This window comes from Cavia porcellus, unplaced genomic scaffold (genome assembly GCF_034190915.1).
Source record: "Cavia porcellus strain 051 isolate PalLab524CR breed Dunkin Hartley unplaced genomic scaffold, mCavPor4.1 scaffold_16, whole genome shotgun sequence".
NCBI lineage: Eukaryota > Metazoa > Chordata > Mammalia > Rodentia > Caviidae > Cavia > Cavia porcellus.
Window position 1 is genome coordinate 42,315,580 of NW_026947499.1, and position 18,116 is coordinate 42,333,695.

General features: G+C 38.5%; 1 protein-coding gene across 7 annotated transcripts in view; it reads left to right on the forward strand.

Annotated features, from left to right (window-relative positions):
- The window catches only part of Snx29 (sorting nexin 29), a 560,183-nt gene that overhangs the window by 189,377 nt on the left and 352,690 nt on the right, over nucleotides 1-18,116 (forward strand). Inside the window, exon 14 of one of the 7 annotated variants that reach the window (XM_063226563.1) lies at nucleotides 11,437-11,533. The exons of the other annotated variants lie outside the window; for them this stretch is intronic. Within the exon in view, the coding sequence (XP_063082633.1) occupies nucleotides 11,437-11,485 (49 nt within the window). The 3' untranslated portion in view covers nucleotides 11,486-11,533. Of the gene's footprint in view, nucleotides 1-11,436; nucleotides 11,534-18,116 lie in introns of those variants that run through there. 7 annotated transcript variants of the gene reach the window in all.

Sequence of the window (18,116 nt, forward strand, 5' to 3'; positions counted from 1 at the left end):
AAATGTTCTGAAGTTGATTACAGTATTGGCCACACAATTCTGTGAATATACTAAAAGCCATCATTAAATTGTATATTTGAAATGGTTAAATCTTGTAGTATATGAATTATATTTCTATAAATCTATTATTTTAAAAAGTTAGAAGTTATAAAAAGTTTCAAGGATGTTAATCATGTAGACAGTTGTCACCGAGCTCCAGGTTTAGAGATGGTGACCATCACTGTTCATGGAATCCAGGGCAGTTCCTTGTGCATTCAAAGTACAGGTAAGACCTGATTTGCAAAAGGGTACTACAAAGTCGGGGAGGCCCTGACATTAAACAAAATCAGAGTGCACCTCTCAAGGTAGGACTGGTATTTCTTTCTACAAATAATTCTAAGAGGTCATGTATGTCTTGTTGATGGGCATACACGTGGGAAGCCTGGATGGAGCTCAGGCCTCTGTTGCCTCCTGTCTGAGAGATCACAGTGAAGTTGCTTTTTTTTTGGGTTGGATTCACATGGTAGTGCTTTGTGCATGGCAGGCACTCAAGAGAGTGTTTTGTTTGTTTGTTTGTTGTTTTTTTTTTTTTGTCTTTTTCAGACAAGGTCTTTCTATATAGTTCAGGCTGGCCTTGAGCTCACTTTGTAGCTCAGGCTGGTTTTGAATTTGCAAGGACCCTTCTGCCTCAGCCTCACTAGTGCTGGGATTACAGGCATGAACCATCATGCCTGGTTGAGAATGGGTTTATGCAGTTGTTAAAGGTTGTTGCTAGGGGACATGGTAAAGAAGGTGCATGGTCTATTGCCTAGTGCAGTTCCCAGTTGAGATTATGGTTCTCACTTTGTAGTACTGACATTTTGGGCTGTATTTTTTTTAAGTACTAGGAATTGAACCAAGGGCCTTCATACTGAGCTACATCACCACCCCTTTAAATTTTTTTTTCTTTTTGTTTTGAGACCAAAGCCTTGCTAAGTGGCTAAGATCTATACTAGAATTTGCCCACTGTATTGAGATTATGGGTGTACACTGCAATGCCTGGTGTGGATTGCATATTTCTTTGAGGTGGGGCTGTTCTATGCAGTGTCAGATATTTAATAGCCTCTCTATTCCAGAAAGTCCTTTCTCTCCTTCATAAGATAATCAAAAATGTTATTTGACATTGCCTGGTATTGTAGTCCACTTGGGCAATTTAGCAAGACCCTATCTTACAATAAAATGAGACAGGTTCAATCCCTAGTACTCAGGGGAGAAAGGCATCTCACTGAGTATGTTGCCTCTAATCCCAGAAGTCTAGGAGGTTGAAGTAGAAAGATCACAAGTTTGAGCCCAGTTTGGGCAACATAGTGAGACTTAGTCTCAAAAAACAAAAACAGACTTCCGGGAGAACATGGCGGACAGATAACAGCAACTACCAGAGGCTCTCTGAAAACTAGGCTCAGAAGCCAGGTATGGTGCGGACTAAAGAGACATAAGCAGGTGGAGTTATGCTCTGCTGACTCAGGAACGAACTCGGCTGAGAGAAACCAACTCGGAATGCAGTCCTGGTGCTAAAACAGGAACAGAAAAGCCTCGCTGCTGAGGCTGGACCCCACGCCATTTGGGTTTCCCGCCACGCGGTGGCTGGCTGCCTCTACATCGGCTCGGCAAGGAGAGAGACGCACGGAAACTCTGAGAACGGGAGTCTGTGAACGGAGTCGAAAACAGGACAGGCAGGGAGGCATGTTCTGACTTGTGGCGAGGTGAGTGAGAGAAACTGACACTCCACCACAGTTTGACTCCAGCGGACTTTCTGGGCCCGGGCAGTCCTGCGGGAGCAGGGCGCGCTGGCGACTCCAGCCACACATTCCCCTGTCGGGCGGGATTGGTGAAAAGTGCCTGGCCTGCGTGACGCTGCCTGCGGACCCCGTAGGCTGGCCCAACCCAGATCCCAGAGCCTGACGGAGGCCGGGAGGGGCGGGCCCCCGCGTAGGCTGCCTGGTGTGCAGCAGTGAGTGGAAACACCTAACCGGCGCAATTCGATCAGGCTGTGGCTGACAGAGAGAGAAGCTAGGCCTCTCATATAAGCTTGCATACATAAGGAACAGAGAATATGGGAAGAGGCAGCAACAAGAAAGGCTCCTCAGCCCCCAATTCTGAGAAACAGGCAATAACAGACACCGCACCATTACACATAAGGCGCCATATAGAGAGCCTCATAGACCAATTCAGGAATGAAGTTATCAACGACCTGAAGCTAGAAGTATGCAAAATAGTTAGAGAAATACTAAGCACCACCCAAGAAAAAACAGATGGTGGAATGGAAGAACAGAAAAAGAGGGGAGAAGTGTTTGATGGAGAAAACAGGGAAAGCATAGAATACGTGAAGCAGGTTCAAAGGGACTACCAAGAAACTAAGAAGTCTATCGAAGACTGGCATAACAGCTTGAAAGAAACTAAGGACAGACTATCTGAACTGGAGGGCAGAATTGTAATATGGGAGAATGAAATGAAAAACTTCTTAAAAATAACAAAGAAACAAACAGCAATAATACAAAGACAAGAAGATGATAAGAGGAGCCATAACTTAAGGATTAAGAACATAAAAGAAGAAGTAGGGACACAAACAAATGAACTACAAAAGCTACTCACAGAAATAATCCAGGAGAATTTTCCTAATTTAGCAAAAGGTAAAGATACTCAGATGTATGAGGCATACAGGACCCCAGCTACCTACAACCCAAACAGAGCAACACCCAGGCATATAATAATAAAAATTCCAGAAATTCAATACAAGAACAGAATATTAAAAGCTGTCAGAGACAAGAAGCAGACCACTTACAAGGGAGCACCCATCAGAATTACAGCAGATTTCTCTGCACAAACCATCAAATCACGAAGAGCTTGGGGGGAAATAATTCAAGCTTTGAAAGATAATAATCTCCAGCCAAGATTGAGATATCCTGCACAACTGTCCCTCGAAATTGATGGAAAAACAAGGTGCTTCCAGGATAAAGAGGAACTGGGGGAATTTGCAACCACCAATTCAACTCTACAGAGAGTATTGCAGGATATTCTAAAAAAAGAAAAATACAAAGAATCCAGAAATAATGGAGGCCACAACGAATGGAGCAGAGAACAAAGTGAAGAAGACAAACTGACAGCTACTGACAGAATAAGAGCTCAACAGAAATGAGGCAGAGAAGATTGGATGATAGGAACAGCTATTTTGGAGAAAATGACATCTTAATAGGTAATACTGATTTAGTATCATCTTGTTTTGAAGTCTCATCTAGCTTTTGTCCTTCTGTCTCCAATGGTCCAAATAGGTTGTATCTTACTGGATTTTATTATGTATGATAGTATAAGCAAAAACCTTTTAAAGACAAGGAGATTATACAGAAACCATTGTTCATTTTCTGTTCATAGTCTGTTAGTCGATTCTAAATACTCTGTAATGCTGTCATTCTCTTGAATGGTTTTACATTGTTTTGATATACTTAATGCTACAGTATACGAAGTTGTACTCAAGGATTTCAAGGAAAGAGATAATATGGTAACTACTTTTAGGTCAGGATTATCTGGTGGTGAAACACTATTCTGCTTAAATGGTTATGTTTTGATCTGTGCTGTTTCGTTGTTATGCCCTCTTTTATCTCAATCTCCACTCCATTATTTACTTTTTTATTTTTATCCTTTTAATTAAAGGAAAAAAATAGCAGGATATATTATAGTAACCCACTTTGACTTTCCATTACCTCGATTTAAAGCCCTGTATTACTCTCACCATCTGGTTTTTAACTGATGTTCCCCCATTCTGTTTTGCTGGATAGTATCAGGTTCAAAAATTTAGGCATCAGCTGTGAAGATAATGAGATTCATTATGACGCCCATTCTCATTGACTTTTATCTATTTTTGAAGACCTACAATGTCTCCAATGTTTTGGTTTTGTCGGTTTTATTCTTTACAGTTTTGTTCAATTGCATTGTAACTAACAATATAGGCAATTCTATTAGAGATAGCGGGAGGCATTATGGTAACCATTGTTGATCACCTTGTATTATGTTTTCACATTATCTATTATGTCCACCCTTTTGACTTGACCGATTCTGTTCTGTTATGTCACACTTGGTTTTACTCTCTTCCAAAAAAGTAATAAGAACCATGGGAGCAATGAAACCCAAAATGTGTAATAGTCATTGTACAAAAGAGAGGAAAAGAAAGTGCTCTGTACTATATAACTGCATGTATATTTAAGTGTATAAGATAGAAAATGATATCACAGAGTTTTATTGGATCATTGAACAGAACTGTTTGCAGTATCATTGATGGAATGTCCACTTTACAAGCTTTAATTTTGTGACTTGAACAATTATTTCTAAGATGACAATATGTAATCCATTAACTAGTGATTTCCTACTGTTCATTTTTTTTCTGCAAATCTGTATAACTTGTACCCTTTCTCTGCTTTTTTTCTTTTCTCCTTAAATAAAATTTAAAAAAAAAAAAAAAAAAACAAAAACAGTTGGTGATATAGCTCAGTGTGAAGGCCCTGAGTTCACTCCCCAGTACTATACAAAACCAAACCAAGCCGAGTTATGTTCCTTCTGCCTGGGAACCTTGGCAAGGAGCAGTGGCCAGAGACGTGCTAGATATAAGAATTTGGAACTGAAAAGTAGAGAAATTTCTTCTGGCCAAAGGGTAGGGAGTCTTGAGTTTAGGCATAATAGAGTATTTGGGTTGGATCCTTGTTTCTCCTGTGATTATTGTAGATTATTTGCTTTAACTTTGGCCTCTAATGCCTCTTGTGTCCACAACTCATGATGTGATGGTATGGCTCAATTGTTAGATTTGATAGAGGACATAGTTTTGGTTCTCAGCTCTGTTTTATACTAGCTGTACTCCTCAGGTCTACTTTGATCTCCCTGGGCATGAGTTTCCAGTGATTATCAACTTCATAGGATTTTTGTTAGGATCCAGTAAGAAGGTGACTTGGTAACCTGTGATGCTCCAAGCAGATATTTTTGCTGTTTGTTAGTTTTGCTGTCCTGAATCACATGTGCATACTTCTAAATCACACTAAAAGCTTTATTCTGTGTTACTGTCTTTTATTTATTTACTCAGTTTGCTTATTTATTTTATAGTGTTGAGAGTGGAACCTTGCTAGGCAAGCACTGTACCTATCCACTGAGCCCTCTCTCAGTTTTGGAGTGATTTTTACCTCCTTGATAACATGAAGTGTGACGGAATGAAGTGTGGATGGATACCTGAGGTGGCTGTCTTGTCACTGGCCTTTCTTACCAGCCAAGAAGTAGGCGCTGTTTGTCTTAAACAAAAAATGACAAATCCTTGGCGGTTTATAGAGGAGAAAAGTAAGGGTGGAGGAGAGTGTGAGGTTAAGGGAAAGTGAAAGTATAAGGATACCTGTGAGAGGCTGAGTCTGCATTTCTTTCTTTTGGTGCATAGCACCTCTAGCACCTAAGCAACTCTGTGTGCCTAAGGCTGAGAGGAAGTGTATGATGCAGGGATTAGGAGCTCAGATGGAGGCCCAGCTCCACTGCTTACTCAAGGGATTGTCTTGGCCACCATCCTTCTTTGAGTCTCAAGGTCCTCATGTATGAGATAATACTTTCCTCGCAGGGTTGGTGTAAGGAATATGTAAAAGAATCTAAGCAAAGTGCTTAGAATCTTGTCTGACACCATATTAAAGGGATAAAAAATTGTAATTGCCATAGTATAATGTTATAAGGAATGAGTTTAACTTTTTTTGTCACTGGAATAGGAAGGAGAACTGACTGCTCCCTTAATTCCCATTTTAAGAAGCATGGGCACTGAGGCTCAAAGATGAAAAATAACTTCTGTGAAGTGTCATACAATGTAGAGGTTGGCAGATGTTATGTGTAAAGGGACAGGTAGGAGATATAATTCACTTGGTGGGCTGTGTGGTCTCTGTGGGACCTATTCAGTTCTGCCCCTGTAGCGTGAATGCAACCACAGATGCTCTAGAAACTAATGGTATGCCCATGTTCCAATAAAGCATTATTTACAAAAATGGGCCCTGGCTGGCTGAGGTCTACTGGCTAGAGTTTCCCTAAATAAGATATAGTTGCTAAGCAGTCAGTGGTGAGTTAGGTCTTGAGTCTTTGTTTTCTGGCTCCAAATTCTAATCCTTCTTTTCTTGTTCTCTCATTTAACTTCTATATCCAAATCAGGAGAAGCTTTTCTGCCACAGGAACCAAGGACTTCTAGAGCCAGTCACAGTGTTTGGGAGGACACTGTCTGTTTCTCAACCTCTGTGATGCCTGTAAAGATGTTCCCTTACCTGTTTTTGTAAAACCAAAAACTTCACGGGTTTTATTTTCCTTCCTTCATTCTTGGTTGGGTTTTGCCTCCCCTCTGTTGCTTGTTAATGATGCAAAAGCCAATGTGAATAACTCCAAGTTATCATTGGCAAGGGCAGGCTCTTTTTGGCTTCCACCTCAGATCTGAAAAGCAGGTTACCAGCCTTTCCTGCTGCACTGTTGCTGGTGAGGAGCTGCTGCCATGGCATCTCCTAGGAGATCGGTCAGGGCATCTCCTCTGTGCTCTTGAGCTGTTGGAATTATGGAATGAAGAGATAGTGGAATGAAACTCAGCAAGAGAGTAGGCAGCCCACAATTATCATTCTAACTCTGACCACCAAAAATAAGGGCAAGGAGAAGGCCTCCTCTTGGCAAGATAAGGTCTCTTGATTTTCAGTTTGACTTCTGCTCAAGAAAGACAAAGGGTCCAGTTGTTGCTGCCAGGGTCAGCTCTAGGAAGATGGACAGTAAAGAGATTCATCTTTGAATTTTGGTCAGCTCTGCAGCAGCTTTAGCACTTTGTTGACCCAAGCTGATCTTGAGGAGGAATTAGCCCTGACAGATAAGACTACCTCATGTGGCATTCACAAACTGTCAAGGCCGCATTTAAAACAGCACAGAAGACTCAGAACACTTAAAAATGGGAAGAATAAGTCTGTTTTCCACATGATAACACTGTTGGTGCTTTATAAATAATGTGTGCTAAAAAGATGAAGAGGTTACAGAATGACCTCAAAATGGAATCCGTGCTGCATGGCTTATTTGAGAGCTGCTAAGTTCTCCCTTTTTGTTAGTAGTAAACAGAATGTCTAAGGAGATTTTATGTTTGGCACTTTTGCTGTTTGGACTTTGGGGAGAAGGAAAATGGTTCCGTTGTGTTGTTAATATTTATAAAAACTCAGGAACCAAATTCCTGAAGTAGAATGGCTAGTAAATATCTTGGTGTTTTCTCTTGAGAAGCCTAATAAAAAATTCTAATTATATTTCATTTAATGCTTAGGTAGCTTCTAATGGGAGTTTGGTTTAGGAATAATTACTTGGGGGTTATTCTGCTTTTAGAGTTGATGTCCAAGGATTAGCTACATTATTACTAATCTATTAGTAGGTTGCATTTGACTTCTTTTATTATTACAGATTTACTGTAGACATTGGGTCCCTATCAGAAAAGAGCCACCATTTGTTATGGACTGAATTATGACCCCTGAATTCATCTGGTGATTCCCTAGCCCTCCAACCCTCAGTGTGGTAATATTTGGAGACAGGGCCTATAAGGAGGTAATTAAAGTTAATTGAGACCATAAAGGTGGAGCTCTAGTCTATAAATTGATATCCTTGTAAGAACAGGAAGAGGCACCAGGGACTTAGCTTATAGAGAAGGTCATCTCACAGTAAGAAGGCAGGTATGCATAAGTCAAGAGAGGAGTCTCAGGAGGAGCACAGGCAGCTGATACCTTGGTCTTGACTTCATCCTCCAGAACTATGAGAAATAAATGTCATTTAAGCAAACCATAATGTGGTATTTTGTTACAGGGATATGAGTAGACTGATAAATTCCTGGTGATGTCTCTTTTCCCAGCTTTTGACAGGTTCAAATCCTGGGCTAATGTTTATGAACTTGAGGAAATGGACAAGGTGATAAGCTGCTCATGCCCCAGTTTCCTTTTCTGTATAGTAGAGATTATATGTGTCTCAGGAATTATGTATTTTATGTCTGAAATTGTTTAAGTGTGACTCAGTGAAATGCTTGACTGCAGTTGAGTCTTGCTGTCAAATATCCATCCTAATTTATTCTCAGTTTGCCCTAAGATACCCATCTCTTAGATAGCTGGTTATGACTGAGGCAGGTGGGGTGTGGAGAAAATATGCCGACTCGGGTCAGGCTGCTAGGGATCTTCTCTCAGTTTTGTCTCAGTTGTAGCTAGTGGCTGTACAAAGAAAAGAAAACAGCATTCAAGTGAGACAACTTTGTAAACTGTCTGATAACTTAGATGCTATTTCAGGTCTACAAAGACAAGCAACCACCATTAAAAGTGTTTGCATATTAGAGAAGGTCCTGCTGTGACTGATCTTTGGGCTCCAAAACATTGCCTCAGTTTGCCTAGATTCAACATAAGGGTGGAATAGAGCTGGATCACTAGGGTTTCCTGTCTGTGGCACCAATGACAAAATTTTATACCTCCAGTTAAATCCAGATGTGACTGTCCTTGTGGTCTTTTGCCCCTTTTATATGTATTTATATTGAAGACTTAACCTAGCATCTTGAGAAGTAGGCCTTGCTGGTTATTATTCTCTCACATCCTCTGTGCTTATTTTAGAGACTGGTATATGGTGGGTGGTCAGTCATTTTTATTTTTAAAACAGGTTTATGGAGAAGAGATTTACATATCTTATAATTTAGCTACATAAATTTTTAATTCATAGTTTTAACATTAGATGTGCTCAATTATTTTCTCATTTCATTTATTTTTAAATGAATAATTTACTTAGCTGGCATTTCACATATAGTATTGATACATTCAGTTAGTCAACATATGCCAAGTGCTAGCTGTTAGTGGGTAGATGGCCTCAACACTGTGGATACAGCACTATTGTGATTAGATGAAATTCTGCACATTTACAGAGCTTACATCCTAGTGAGAAGAATACTATACCTGGATTTGGCAATGTGTTGGACTTCTTTTTCTCAATCTAGTTTTTTCTTGCTATTAAAGAACTACCTAATGTAACCATAGTCCACTTTGTCTTAGATTAGTTATTCTTATCATTTTGGAAGTTGCGGATACAGATTTTGTGTCATTTTAGATCTCATCAGTCAAGGGCTAGAGATGTGAGGATGGAGGTTACAGATGCTGTGAATTTGAGAGGATGAAATGTGCAGGGTGCTTCTCAGGATGAGCATCCCATGCTTATAGGGTACAGTAGCAGAGGTTGGTAGGTTCCTCTGGTCTCTTCTGGTTGTGTGTCCCTTTGTCTGCCATCATCTCCAAGCTGTTGTGTTGGAAAGCTGCTGGCATGTCTGCTGCTCAGCAGTGGGAAGAGATGGGCAGCTTGGATTGTGCTTATTTGGGAGGGGTGCCAGAGACAGCTGTTGTGTGGTCTCTTTAACAGCCAGAAAGGCAATCACACTTTCCAGAGTCTACAGACCAGCTTGGCTTTTGTGTTTGTTGTGTCAATGCAATACACAAAATTCCAAATCTCCTGAAGAAGAAGAAGAAGATGGCATCATGGTCCTGAAAGCAATATGGAACCCAAACAGTCAGGAGGCATTTTTAAAATAGCCCTCTTTGTCTTTTTGTTTTGGAATCCAGAGATGAGTCAGAACAGGACCCTCTCTGTCATGCAAATGCTTTTAATGGTGGTTGCCTGTCTTTGTAGACCCTGAAATAGCACCCCAGTTAATAGACAGCTTATAAAGTTCAGTCTGACTTGAATGCTGTTTTCTTTTCTTTGTAATTATTACACACATGTAACTCGAGTGGAACATATTAGTTAGATTGATACACAGACTTATTCTAATAATGATATTGATATTATTGTTCCAAAATTTTTGTGTGTATGTTGAGATATAAAGCACATGGGTTATAGTATATCCTGATTCTATCATCCTGTATATCCTTGAGATGCTTTGTATGAAGAGAAGAATGCAAACAATATGAAAGAGGTTAAGTAAATAACTCTATAATATTGAATTTGAGTTGGAAAATTTCAGTATGAAATTATGAAATATTTTATTTTAAAAATAAATATATGGAACTAGACACAGTAGCGCATGCCTGTAATACCAGCACTTGAGAGAAAGACAGGAGAATCACAAGCTTAGGTCCTGCCTGGGAAACTTAACCTACATCAATCAATCAATAAGATAAAATAAGATAAAGTAAAATAAAATAAAATAAGATTGGGGATACACTGCATTCAATTCCCAGTTTAAAAAAATATAGTATATTGCTATGCAGATATTTATGGATTCAGAATAATAACAAGAGTGCTACTGTTATGATATAATTTCTAGGAACAAATAAAAAATTTTGCATTCTAGGCCCACATTGCTGAACATATAGCCAATATATACTTTACTTCTTTCCTTTTAGTTCTGGTTTAGATTTAGTTCTGTGGGTTTACATTTACTTTCCACCAGTCTTCTGTTGTCATCTTCCTAGTCATTTTGATTATCTGAAACTTACTCTATGAGCAGTGTTGCAGGGTAGGCTTATGTGAGCAATATTGCTAGAATACTTGTAAGTCATTACTAGTTTGTGCTCTTATACTTGAAAACCAATTTTGTGGATCTCAAATCTTTAGAACATATGCTTTTTCGGCATCTTAAAGATGCTGCCACATTTTCCTGAAGCGTTGCTGTCAAGGTTGTGTGGTAGTCTAGTTTTCCAGGATTTAGAACTCACTTGCCCAAAGAAATTCTTCCCTACAGTTTGATAGTTTTGCTAGAACATATCCCAATGTAACTCATTCAGAGTCACTATTCCCAGGTACATGATAGTTCTTGGAATATATGATTTCAAATCCCTTTATCTTAGCAGAATATTTTTGGATTGTTTAGTGTCTGTTCATTTGGTATTCCTCCCCACTGTCTTGTTTTTTTCTGATGGTTGAATCTTATTTCTCTGTCTTTAATACTGGCCACTTTCTCTCAGATTTTTTTTTGTTTTAAAGGACTCTTCATTTGCTTTTAGATTTTTTTAAAAAATGCGTTTTTTTCACTTTCTAGGTAAGTTTTCATTTCAGAAGGATTTTTTTTTTTTTTTTTTTAGTGTTTTGAATTCTTTTTCTAATTGAGAAATGTGTTATTCTTTCATATGTTGTTTGCGCCTGGTCTTTCATCCTGCTTGGAAATTGAGGGTTATAGTTCTATTATGATTTAGATTTAAAATATCCCTTGAGAGGATCAAGTGTTTAGAGGTGGGGCATTTGGAAGGTAATTGGATCATGAGGGCATTACACTCATCATTGGATTACTTCATTGTTACGTTTATAGCTCAGTGTGCTACTAGGAGATGGGGCCTGGTTGGAGGAGGTGGGTCATTGGAGGCATGCTTTTGGAGGGTATATCTTTTTTTCTGACTCTTTCCTTCTCTCTCTTTCTGTCTTTGTTCTTCTTGGCTGCCATGGGTTAAGCAGCTTCCCTTCACCAGGCCCTTCCATCATGCTGTTTCTGCTTGGAACCTGATGACCATGGACTGAACCCTCTGAAATGTGAGCCAAATAAACCTATCCTCCTTTAATGTGTGTCAGGTGGTTTGTTCCAGCAATAGCAAACTGACAGCAAAAGTTACATGGTTATTTCTGGCAAGTTTTCATACATGTAGATACATTGTTGTAATTCTTCCTTTCTTCTTATAATGCTATATAGGATATTACCTGGAGCATTATCTGCTGTTCTTAGTTGTCTGTAGACTGGAATGGAAACTGTAGTCAGTAATACTGTAGAGGGATCAGAACTCTTTTTCATCACTTTCTTGTCCTGTTCTTGTATATGGCAGCTTTTTTTCCCAAGCTCTTCTCCCCCACTTTTGTGTGGATCACTTCTCCTTTTCATCTAGTGTTCCTCTGCTGCTGCTCAGTTGTGGTACTACTACAGTGCTTGTTTTCCTTGTGAAGAGGCCCTGTCCTGGAGGAGTCTTCCATGGGCCAGTTTTGAGAGTGGAGATGAGCCTAGTTACCTCTCATACTTTGCTTGCATCTTCTTGAGCTCCTTAACCAGGAGGACAGGAAAAATGCCTTCCAGTTTTACTACAGCTCTCACCTGTGCAAACAGGAGATTTGGGGTTCTTTCTCAGGCCCTTTTATCAGGTCCCTTGTTTCCTTCTGGACAGATATCAGATAGGCCCTGTGGCTATTGGTTTGTTCTTGCCTGCTCATAGTTTGAGCTTTGCAGGTGTTCTTTGTTACCTAGCTTTGATATAAATACTTTCCATGGGCTTTTGGTTTTGCTATTTAGTTTCTCTCTCCCCACATTATGGGGGATTGAACTCAGGGTCTTTTCGCTAAACTTCATCCCCAGTGTTTTTTTATTTTTTGTTTTGAGACAGGATCTCGTTGAGTCACTAAGTTGCCAAGGCTGGGCTCAAACATGTGGCCCCCTTGCTTCCGCCCCCTAGAGGGCTGAGATTACAGGCTTATGTCACCATGCCTGGGCACTAGCTGCTCTTTTTTTAATGAGGGGATTTAGAAAGATTAAAAAATAATGCTACCATCACTGCCATCTTTGCAGAATCCCTTTTTAAATGGGTATTTTGAATAAAACTGGTAAGCCCCCTTGATAACAATCCCACTGGACAGAGCACAAAGAAGGAAGGCATCATTGAGGGTGAAACTGAAGGCATACGGGCGGCTGGTAATAGGCCAATTGATTACAGTGGCTTAGATCTCATTTTGCTTCACAAATGTGATTACCCTGATGGTTCCTAACGAGGTTTGTTCATTTGGAGCAGAGTTTCCTAATCCACGTGCACCAGATAAATCATAAGAGTTGAGAGCATGGTTCTGTTAACCTTTGTGCAGGACTGAGGTGCAGGAGCCTGTGCCAGTCACACCAGCATGAGCAGCTTCATGTGATTACTCATAAGAGGATGTAGAAACATAATTGTGAGCCTTGCATATGGATTGATTAACTAAAGCATTTATTTAAAAAAATCTCCCTTTTAAATTTCAGACTTACTGAAAAGTGTAAGACTTGTACAGTGTTATGTTTTGTGTCTGAATGTCCCTTTAAAGCCTCATGTCATGGGGAAAGGTTTCTAGAATTTATGATCAATTCATGGTCCAATGCTGGGATTGTGGAAGTGGGTGCTACACCCACCCTGGAGTCCACGTGGCCAACATACAATATAAGGGACAGAAAGAATCTTCTCTGTGTGCTTCTCCCTTTCTGCTCTTGTTTTTTGATGTCTTCCATCACCATGAACTATTGCTTCTCTGCCATGCCACCTTGCCTTGTAGCCAGCTGATTATGAACTGAAATCTCCACTAATTATGGGCTAAACCTTTTCTTCCTTCATTTTGGGTATTAGCAACGAGAGAAAAGCAACCAAGATGTACAATGAACTTGGATATGTATGCCTGTTACCAAGCTTTACCATATGTTAATGTTTTGCACATCTGACTTTATTTTCATTATTTTTCTAAATAAATAAACACAAACTAAAGATATGTGAAAGTTTTTTCTTCAAATCCATTTTATTCAAAGATAAATAGAAAAGAAGAACAAGGAAGAAGAAAGAAAAAGCAGCAGGAGGCGGGGGAAGAGGAGGAGGAGAAGAAAACTATAATAAAATTTCAAAGCACATCAATTGGGGGGGTTACAATGGTACATGCATTGCACAGTGTCATCCCCAAATCATTCACCCAGAGCACAAGATATCTGCCTTCAATTGTCCAAACAATATGAGTACAAATGTTTCTTTTCAGTGAACTCAGAGAAATCAGTAATATAACTATCTTAACTATTTTTTACATACATATACATGCAAATCCATGTTTTTTGTTTCAGCTTATCACACTAATTAAATGATACAATGTTTACACTTGTGTCTTATTTATTTCACTAATGAGTGTGTTCCCTAGGTGCATCCATTTACCTATAAAAGTGTATAGTTTATCATTCTTTATGGCAGAGTAGTACTCCATTGTATAAAAAAACACCACATCTTTTTTATCTATCCTGCAGCTGATGGGCATTTAGGTTGTTTTCAAGATCTGGGTATTATAAACTTTGCTGCTGTAAACATGGGTGCACATGTATCACTGTGCTGTGATATTTTTAATTCTTTTGGAAAGATACCCAAAAGGGGAATAGCTGAGTCAAGTGGGACTTCCAATCCTAGTGTTTTGAGGAAATCTCCACACTGATTCCCATAGTGGTTGCACCAGTCTATATGTCCACCAGCAGTAGATAAAGTTTCCTTTTCCCCCAAAGCCTCACTAGCATTTGTTATTGGTTGATTTCTTGATACTAGTCATTCTTTCTGGGGTAAGGTGGAATCTCAGTGTCTCTTGAATGATCAGTGCTGTTGAACATTTTTTCACATATTTATTTGCTGTTTGTCTTTATCTGAGAAGTGTGTGTTCATCTCAGGTGCCCATTTTTGGATTGGGTCTTTAAATCTGAGAGGACTGATTTTTTTTTTTAAGTCCTTTATAGTGATCCTTTGTCTGAGAAACAACTGTCAAACATTTTCTCCCATGTTTTGGGTTGTCTCTATACTCCGTTGGTGGTTTCTCTTGCTGTGCAAAAGCTTTTCAGTAGGGTGAGATCCCATTTGTTGATTCTTTGTAATAGTTCCTATGCAGTCAAGATTTTGTTCATAAAGTCTTTGCCTACACCAATGTTTTCAAGAGTTTTACTTACTGTATCTTCCAACAGATTTAATGTTTCTGTTTTAATATTAAGATCTTTGATCCATTCTGATTTAGCTTAGTACATGGTAAAAGATATGGGCCCAGTTTTAATCTTCAGCATGTGTAGAGCCAGTCTATCCAGCAGCATTTATTAAAGAGGCTATCTTTCTTCCAGTGAATATGTTTGGGACCTTTGTCAAAGATAAGATGGCTTAGTGTGTCTGGAGTTGTTTCTGCATCCTCTACTCTATTCCATTGATGGTTGGATCTTTTTTTTTTTTTTTTTGGCCAATACCACACTGTTTTTATCACAGGAGTTTTGTAGTATAATTTTAAGTGGGGGATTGTGATGCCTCCTGCCTTACCTTTGTTGCCTAGGATTGCCTTTGCTATCTTAAATCTCTTCCATTTCTAAATGAAATTTAGGAATGTTTTCTGTAAATCTTTAAGGTATGCTAATGGTATTTTGATCAGAATTGCATTAAATCTGTATAACAGTTTTTAACAGTTTTGGGAGCATGGCCATTTTCTCTCTGTTGGATCTTCTTATCCAGGAGCAAGAGACATATTTCCATTTTTTGATATTCTCTTTGATCTCTTTTTTTAGAGTACTATAGTTTTCAATATATAGATCTTTTACATCCTTTGTTAGATTCATTCCTAAATATTTCATTTTTTTGGATGTGAAAGGTTATTTCCATAATTTCTCTCTGTGAGTTTGTTGTTTGTGTACAAGAATGCTGTTGATTTTTGAGTGCTGACTTTGTATCCAGCTATGTTACTGAATTTGCTTATTAAGTTTAGAAGTCTTTTGGTGGAATTTTTGGGGTTTTCTATGTAGTGTATCATGTCATCTGTGAATTATGATTATTTAACTTTTTCCTTTCCTAGCCATAGTCCTTTTATTTTTCTCTCATCAGCTTGCTCTGTCTTAACATTTTCAGTGATGATAGTGGACATCCTTGTCTTGTTCCTGATTTTATTTATTTGTTTTTTTTGTGTGTGTGTGTGTCTTTTTCATTTTTATCGGTACTGGGGATCGAACTCACAACTGCCTGCTTGCAAGGCAGGTGCTTATGCCGCTGAGCTAAATCCCCAACCCCTTGTTCCTGATTTTAGACTGAAAGATTTCAGTTTTTGCTTGTTTAGTATGATGTTGGCTGATGGGTTGTCATAGATGGCATTTATTATATTGAGGTAGAGACTGTTCCTATTCTGTAGGGTTTTTATCATGACTGGATTTTGGACTTTGTCAGAAGCCTTTTCTGTATCTGTTGAGATGATCATGTGATTTTTGTGTTTGGCTCTGTTGATGTGGTGTATTACATTTACATCTATGTTCATTAGGTAAATTGGCCTGTAGTTCTTGTTTTTGGTTGTGTCTTTCTCTGGTTTTTTTTTTTTTTTTTTTTTTTTTGGTCTTTTTTATTTTTATCGGTACCAGGGATCGAACTCATGACCGCCTGCTTGCAAGGCAGGTGCTTATGCCACTGAGCTAAACCTCCAGCCCCTCTTTCTCTGGTTTTGGTATCAGAATAGTACTTTCTTGTAGGAATGAACTGGGGAGAATTGTTTCCCTTTCAATTTCATTAAAGATTTTGAGGAATATTGGTGTTAATCTTATAGAATTCAGCTGTGAATTCTTCAGGATCTGGACTTTTCTTCGTTGGTAAGTTTTTAATTATTTTCAATTTCAGTAACTAATATTTTGTTATTCAAATTTTTATATTTTCTTGATTCAACTTTGTAATTCATATGTTTCTAGGAATATGTCCATTTCTTCTGTGCTTTTTCAGCCTATACAATGAAACATTTTTGAAATAGGTATTGATGATCTTAATTTCCACAGAATCTCTAGTAATTTTACCCTTTTTCTTTCCTTTTCTTGATAAGGTCTTTATTATGGGGTTGTCAATTTCAAGTACTCTTTCAAAGAACCAACTGTTTGATTCATTAATTCTTTGTAATATTTTCTTATTGTAAATTGCATTAATTTCTGCTCTAGTCTATATAATTTCCTCCCTTTTATGAGCTTTGGTCTTCACATGTTCAGCTTTTTCTAGAAGCTTGATGTGCAGCATTAGGTTATTTGTGCTCATTCTGTTTTCTTGATGTGAGAATTCACTGCTATATATTTCCTCTTAAGACCACTTCCTTTTTAAGCCCACAGGTTCTGCTATGTTGTATCTGCATTTTAATTGGATTATAGATTGTTAATTTCTTCTTTAGTTTCATCTGTGACCCATTGGTTGTTCAGGTGGGCATTATTTAATGTCCATGAGTATACGTAGTTTTTGCAGTTTCTTTTTCCATTAATTTCCAATTTCAGTGCACTACAGTCAGATAATATGCATGGAATAATTTCAACTCCTTTGCATTTACTTAAGCATGGTCTTTGGGCTAATATGCAGTCTGTTTTAGAGAACATCCCATGTGCAGTAGTTAGAAGAATATGTATGCTGATGTTCTTGTATGGAACACTCAGTAAATATAGATTTATTTTGGTTCTGGCTGTTTGGAGTTCTGTATGCCTGACTTCTCTTTATTTTAGATTCTTTTTCCCATCCTTGGAAGTTTTCTCCTATTGCTTTTGCAAAGTTTTTTTTTAAATGTCATTTGTGATGACTCCTGTGTTTTCAGTGACACATATCAGTTTTATATTGTTTTTCTTTGCATTGTATTGGATTGTTGAACTTTTATTTCATGATCCCTTGTTATTTTTAAGATTTTTTTCTTGTTTTATTGCTAGCTGTGTCTATAAGTCTATCTTCAGTTTCATTCAAGTGGTTTTGCCAGCTTTTAATGGAAATTTTAATTGCTTGGTCATCTCTTTTAATTTGATTCATGCATTGCATTTCTTTCCTACTTTGTTCGTTTAATGTTTCTATCATTTTTCCATGCTCCTGTACTTTTTTAAATCTATGTCTTCTCTAGGTATGCTGAACAAGTCCTTCATTAAAGGTTGTCATTTCTTTGTTTTCCTGAGAGATTATTTCTGATCTGACTTCCTGTATAGCCTCATGAATTAGTTCCTTTACTTGCTATTTTTTGAGAAATTTCAGGTATGTGATTTTTGTGTCCACTATTTTGATGTCTCTGTACTTGTTCCATATGGGCTTGGAATTTGAGATTGTATTTGCTTTTTTGTTTTATCATTTACACCTCTTGGTTAAGATTTTGGTCTTTTCTGTCCTAGAGTCTCATCTGTCTGTTGTGTGTGTCGTAGGGTACTATTGTGTGGCTGACATTCACGCAGTTGCTGAGTCCTGGGATGTAAAGGAGGGGCTACTCACCTAAATTCCACCTGTAGGGCAAGTTGGGTAAATCCTGTATTATTGCTAGGCTGAGTAGTTTAGAAATATTAATGTGAACCAACCTTCACATTGTTACTTCAGACTGGTTCTGGCCAGCATACCCACCTGTCCATGGTGTGTGCCCCAGTTAGGATCCTGCTGTGTCAC